At 37.9% G+C, this 7,299-nt stretch overlaps 1 protein-coding gene across 1 annotated transcript; it reads right to left on the reverse strand.

Annotated features, from left to right (window-relative positions):
- Nucleotides 1–5,737: 5,737 nt before the first annotated feature.
- Nucleotides 5,738–6,971, reverse strand: LOC121728819 (insulin-related peptide 2-like). The gene is made up of 2 exons (XM_042117120.1): nucleotides 6,774–6,971; nucleotides 5,738–5,997 (listed from the first exon to the last, which is right to left on the reverse strand). The coding sequence occupies exons 1-2, from the start codon at nucleotides 6,967–6,969 to the stop codon at nucleotides 5,837–5,839; spliced, it is 357 nt and encodes a 118-aa protein (XP_041973054.1). The 5' UTR covers nucleotides 6,970–6,971; the 3' UTR covers nucleotides 5,738–5,836.
- Between the last annotated feature and the right edge of the window lie 328 nt (nucleotides 6,972–7,299).

The following is a 7,299-nucleotide window of genomic DNA, read 5'->3' on the forward strand; positions in this document are numbered from 1 at the left end:
TCAGCCATTTTCCTCTTATTAGAGGATCTTGAGGGAATCTGTAAAACAAATGATTATGATATATAAATATAAACCTTCCTCTAGTTTTAGAGTCACTCAATATTATAGTAGTTATATTATATTAGCTATATTATACTATACTATATCATATTAGTTAAAATAAGATAATATGTCCTTTTTAGTCCGGCCGCACATTTTCCGAATTTCTGATCACAAAAATTCGAACGCCCCGCCCCGCTCATACATTTTGACACGTCAGAAATTCTTTTAGTATGATGGGTCTACAACAAAATGTATGAACAGAGTGCGTTCCGCCGGGCGTCCGAATTTTTCTGATCAGAAATTTCGGATAATGTGCGGCCGGGCTTAAGGTGATAAATATAAAGGTAAATGATTTTTATTTTAGATTTATGTTATTGTAAAATATCGATAAGCATATCGATAAATTTGATTCAAGCACTAGCGTATATGTAAGAAATTTTGATGAAAAATTTTTCTTCAAAATTTGTGTAATATAGGAACAATAGTACCTTTAGTTACGCAAAATATGAAAGTAAAAGGGAGGATTCACAATATTTTATTTGAAATAGAGAACTAAAGACCAGAATATAGCAAAAATAAACACATCGTAGCAATTAGGACATGAAGATTAATTACGGGTGAAATGTATATTTTTCAGGATTATTCCTATGATTTACACTGCAATCACTCACAGCACAAGTTATTATTGTTATATATAATAGTATTTGTTGAAAATAACATACGATTTAAATAATAAATTGCAAATACCGAAATGGCATAAAAACGATTGACGACTTTTGACGACCTGTCAAATAAAAGTTGTTACAATTTTCATTAGACTGCCTCTCTATTTTCATCTTGTTATAATTCCATAAAGGATTTTCTTCTCTCTCGCACTCTTTGTTGTTATGTGTTAGTCTATGTCAGCGTCTGAACAAATGTGCCAAATTTCAAAAGTGTATACAGTATGTTTGTATATTTGTGTTCGCATATCTACTAGTCCGATTTAAGTAATTCTTTTTTGTTGTACTAGATATTTTTCAAATTAGAGAATACTGCAAGTTTCATCAAAATCAGTTCAGTAGTTTTTGAGATAGGCAGTTTTAATTCTTAATTACTTACAATTTTGAAGTCGGTTTTATCTTTTTAAATTAAAATAATATTATTCTGAAGACGGGATGCGTATAGACGGAATACCAGGGTTGAGACAAGAGTTGAACAGCTACGTAAATGTATGAGAGAATTTTCTGTAGACATCATATGTGATTGTGATCTAACGAAGATTACTACTAGCATTGTACTTACTATCAGAGAAGTTGCTTCATAGGTGATTGACCTATGTAAATTGGTCGCGTTGTGTCAAATCCAGTTAACAGATCACGAATTACATTGAATTGACATAATCCGACTAATTGACGTAGGTCCGTCAACTGCCTATGAATAAATTTCTTCGACGGTACCTTAGATTAATGATTGTCTACGCGCGCTACGCCGCCGTAGCGCGGAGACCGTAGGCGGAGACCAATCCTTAATCTAAGGATGGTACATTTAGCACAAATACTCGTTAATAGTGAGTTGTGTTTTATACTTTGTTTTAAGGGTTCCGTACACAAAGGGAAAAATTAGACCCTATTACTAAGAATTCGTTGTCTGTCCGTCTGTCCGTCTGTATGTAACTCAGAACGGTAATAGGTCGAGAGATGAAATTTTCACAGATTGTGCATATAAGTATCTGTTGCGGGTTGCCGCTATAACAACAAATACTAAAAACAAATTAAAATTAATCCTAAGGGCTCCCATACAACAAACGTGATTTTTTGGCCTTTTTTGCTCTATATCAATTACAGCCACAGGTAGGTACTTGAATTTTTCATATAATCCTAAGTTTTATGGGTAAGTTTAATTTTATCTTTGCACTCGCAATAGGCACTGAGCTACAGGGGGTCAAAAGTGCGTCGAAACGGTTCGTGTAAATAGTGCACGGTATGCGCGCGGCCTGCTGGAACTTGGCCGCGCACTCCGTGCGCTTTGATGTACACCTTAAACGCGTGTCCCTATAAAGATGTATAAAGCGTGGCTCGTTTCAGATGACCAAATAATTTAATTATGTTCGTGGAAAAAGGGCTGACATAGACGGACGCGGTGCATCTGAGCCCCGACACTGATTTATTGCGTGGATGGCTGCATTACCTTATCTCTTTACTTCAACTATTCTTATCCGACTTAAAAAAAGGTTATCAATTCGACCCGTATATTATATAATATTTCCAGAACTGCTCAGTTTTCGTCTATATGTTAGTCTATGACAGCGTCTGAACAAATGTGCCAAATTTCAAAAGTGTATACAGTATGTTTGTATATTTGTGTTCGCATATCTCCGGAACTACTAGTCCGATTTAAGTGATTCTTTTTTGTTGTACTAGATATTTTTCAAATTAGAGAATACTGCAAGTTTCATCAAAATCGGTTCAGTAGTTTTTGAGATAGGCAGTTTTAATTCTTAATTACTTACAATTTTGAAGTCGGTTTTATCTTTTTAAATTAAAATAATATTATTCTGAAGACGGGATGCGTATAGACGGAATACCAGGGTTGAGACATAAGAGTTGAACAGCTACGTAAATGTATGAGAGAATTTTCTGTAGACATCCTATGTGATTGTGATCTAACGAAGATTACTACTAGTATTGTACTTACTATCAGAGAAGTTGCTTCATAGGTGATTGACCTATGTAAATTGGTCGCGTTGTGTCAAATCCAGTTAACATATCACGAATTACATTGAATTGACATAATCCAACTAATTGACGTAGGTCCGTCAACTGCCTATGAATAAATTTCTTCGACGGTACCTTAGATTAATGATTGTCTACGCGCGCTACGCCGCCGTAGCGCGGAGACCGTAGGCGGAGACCAATCCTTAATCTAAGGATGGTACATTTAGCACAAATACTCGTTAATAGTGAGTTGTGTTTTATACTTTGTTCTTAGGGTTCCGTACACAAAGGGAAAAATTAGACCCTATTACTAAGACTTCGTTGTCTGTCCGTCTGTCCGTCTGTATGTAACTCAGAACGGTAATAGGTCGAGAGATGAAATTTTCACAGATTGTGCATATATCTGTTGCGGGTTGCCGCTATAACAACAAATACTAAAAACAAATTAAAATTAATCCTAAGGGCTCCCATACAACAAACGTGATTTTTTTGGCCTTTTTTGCTCTATATCAATTACAGCCAAAGGTAGGTACTTGAATTTTTCATATAATCCTTAGTTTTATGTGTACTTTAATATTTAATAATAATATTTAAATAAAATAATAATTTAAGGGGGGGCTACCATACAAAAAACACATTTTGGCCTTATTTTGCTCTACAATGGTACGGAACCCTTCGTGCGCGAGTCCTGCTCGCACTTGGCCGATTATTGTATAATTACAATAAAAAGTAACAGGTTACCATAAAAGCACTTTTAGGTGCCTACTTGTATGTTAATTAAAATGAGTTTATACATTTTTATTTGCAGTTAATTAGGAGCCTGAACAGAAACATAATTAAACCTAAATTCTCTGAATTTTTATTCTGTCAAGTGCAGTACTTAGTCAATTAGAAATACCACGTTCTCACAGAAATCCGGCGTGAAACAGGGCTTGCGCTGTGTTTCGCCGAGTGGGTGAGTTTACCGGAGGCCCAATCCCCTACCCTATTTCCTTCCCTACCCTCCCCTATTCCCTTCCCTTCACATCCCTACCCTCCCGTATTACCCTATTCCCTCTTAAAAGGCCGGCAACACACCTGCAGCTCTTCTGATGCTGCGAGTGTCCATGGGCGACGGAAGTTGTTTTCCATCAGGTGACCCGTTTGCTAGTTTGCCTCCTTATTTCATAAAAAAAAAATTGCTTTCGATAGATTACTACAGTGACGTTAGATATTAAAATATATGGAATTTGACATAAGGCATCGCAATCGCCATGTTAAGGGATGCTTTTTGTAACAAAAATAATAATATTGTGATAATACTTCAAGAAGTATTTACTAAAATAATACTTAAAGAAAGTAGCTATATTATCAGCGCTGTTACTTTCGCAGTGAACTCTATACATTGGACACTGTACACATTACACACCCTTAAGTCGTCCCATTTTGTCACACCCTATATTTTTTCTAGCTTCACTTATTAACCAAAAAAGTGAAAAAGTTGATTAGCTCACATAAAGTACACTTGAGGCGGACAGTAAAAATAGGAAACCCTACGAACGGGCTGAGTTCAGCCTGATGGTGTGACACTGATAGGGCACGGAGCCCTCGACTTGAGGGCGCGGAAGGGACAACACTCACCTGACAGTCATCACTGATAATTTCATCCTCAGATTATGCGCTCCTGGGATTTTTAATATGAATGAGCCAACGTTTTCGTTTTATCAAACTAATAGATAACGCCCGCAACTCCGTTGGCTGTTGCGTCAAAGCTCGTTTATGGCCTGGGAACGGTACATTTTTTCGGGGTAAAATGTATCCTGTATTTTCCCGGGATTCAATGTGTCTCCATACTAAATTTCAGCAAAATCGGTTCAGCGGTTTGGGCGTGAAGAGGACAGACAGACACACTTTCGCATTTATAATATTTGTATGGATACGTAGTTTGATGATAATATAAAAAATATTTTTATTGAGCTCAAACAATAATAATCGGCCAAGTGCGAGCTAGACTCGCGCACGAAGGCTTCCGTTACGTACCATAATAGAGCAAAATTAGGCCAAAATTGTGTTTTTGTATGGGAGCCCCCCTTAATTTTTATTTTATTTTAATATTATTATTAAATATTATAGTACACCTATAATTAAGGACTTTGAGAAAAAATCAAGTACCTACCTGTTGCCATTATTGATATAGAGCAAAAAAGGCCCCAAAAATCACGTTTGTTGTATGGGAGCCCCCCTTAAATTAGTTACCGTTCTTGAGTTACAGCCTGGAGACAGAGAGACAGACAGACGGACAGACAACAAAGTCTTAGTAATAGGGTCCCGTTTTTACCCTTTGGGTACGGAACCCTAAAAATTAACACATTTTGCCGTTTACTGACTTCGATAGCGCCGACAAAATTAGCCATCATGTGCACAAACGCTAGCCCATCTGAGCGTGATTTTTGCCAAACCCATTCATTGATATTTATTAAATCCTTCCATCACAAGGCAAATCTTAAATAAGCAGGATAAAACAATAAAAACTCTAAGCAACAATTATATATTCATAACAATAAAACCTGGCAACATCTTTAAAAATAACAACAACTGAAATAATACACATTACACAGTCAACATTAATACAGCATTTTATCTTCTGCAAACAAGCAAAAGCAATACGAAATCCTTATTTTCTAGTTCTACAAACAGTTCAGGTAACATTGTGACTTGTGAGATCCTTTTACCCCCAACAACAAATAGGATTATTTTAAGTTTGACGCGACTGTCCGTTTGCCTCTATTTACATGTACGAGTATGTGTGTCCATGGAACCATAGCATCCAAACAGGTGGACCGATTTTTATCTAGTTTTTAGAAAGCTGACATTGTCTACAGTGTTCTAAGCAATAGCACTGAGCGAGCTGATGATGAACAACCAGCTCAGTGCCAAAAAAATTTGGGTTTATCTACTTCATGAAGGGCTGTAAGCAACAGTGGAAGATCCCTGACATTTTATTGATTATTGTCTCTGACTTCAACCACGGCGACAGCTATAACGTATTAGTTTTAAATCGGGGGTTTTTATTCTTAATTTAACATTATGTTGTTAACAATAAGACAGCGTTATGTTGTTTAGCAATAAGACAGCAGCTCGCTGATGCTGCAGGGTTTATCGCAGCATTCGCTGACGACGAACCGTTTGCCGCGATTGAGTCCCATGGCGTGGGCCTTCTGGTGGCTCATCCAAGGCCATTGGTTCTCCTGCTCCTTGTAATATGGTGACAGGATCGAGTCTGAAATATTTGGTAGAATATAAAAGATTCGTCGATCGCTATACTTTTTCAGGTCTTGTGATTAGGTATGAAGCCAGGCTGGGAAATTCTAAAAGTCTGACTAAATCACTAGTCGTTAAAACTACTTCACTTTTGTTCTTAAGGAGAATGAAAACTCCAGCTAGTTATAGAGATGCACTATGTCAAATCTCTCTTACTATTAGCAAAAAAAAAAAACGCCTCCGTGGTCTAGTGGTTAGAGCGTCGCTCTCGACTCCGGAGGTCGTGGGTTCGAATCCCGCGTTGGAAACATGTTATTTCCAAGTTTGGTTAGGACAATGCAGGCTGATCACCTGATTGTCTGACAAGTAAGATGATCCATGCGTTGGATGGGCATGTAAAAAGTCGGTCCTGCGCCTGATCTCTCGCCAGTCGTGTCGGTCTTCCGTCCCACTGGGTTATGAGAGTAAAGGAATAGAGGGTGCTCTTGTGTACTGCGCACACACTTGGGCACTATAAAAATTAATCCTGCGTACCTGGTCTGGTTTCAATGAAAACCGGCCACCGCCACCGAAACCGGTGTGGGGAGTATTATTATTATTATTACTATTAGCAATTTCGTCATAATATTATTGGACGTTTCACATAGAAATATATAGAAGTCAAAGTTAACTCATTGAACGCTGCTTTCACAATGAACTCTATACAAATTACAAGGTAGGGTGTTTTTACACCCGCCAACTCTGCTCTTTAAGCAACCTTAATATTCATCAACACGCATTCATAATTATACTCACTATACATTCCTCCTTCATCTCCCCTCTTCTCCGGGTTCACGTCCATACAGAAGAGTGCCAGCGCCCGAGCCAGGTTGCGTCCGCAGTACGTCTGAGGTACCACCTCCTGCGAAGGCTGCATGCCGCCGATGTGGCCGCAGCAAGCCGACAACACCGCGCACACGGTCAACAGAAACAGAGATTGTTGAGAGTTCATCTGTGAGACAATATATTGTGTCAGCTTATGAGACAGAGGTCTAAAGAGTTTCAGGTAAGAAGAAGATTCGTCTTTCTTTCAGATTTGCAGATCATAAGTTATATTATTACGTGTAAGCTATCGGTGGTAGTGACTTCATTTTATTTAGAATAATTTAATAGACGTAGATTAATTAGGATGAGTTTTCACCGGAGCTGAGATGCGAGGAATGTGTTTTTGGGAATCAATCCATTTGTCTGACCTCACTAGGTGCTCTCGTTTGCAATCTCGGTGACCACTTTTCGGTCTTATTATAATTATAGTAAAAGGTTTACAGTGAAGTGATACCCC

Source organism: Aricia agestis, chromosome 7, assembly GCF_905147365.1.
Source record: "Aricia agestis chromosome 7, ilAriAges1.1, whole genome shotgun sequence".
Taxonomy (NCBI): Eukaryota; Metazoa; Arthropoda; class Insecta; order Lepidoptera; family Lycaenidae; genus Aricia; species Aricia agestis.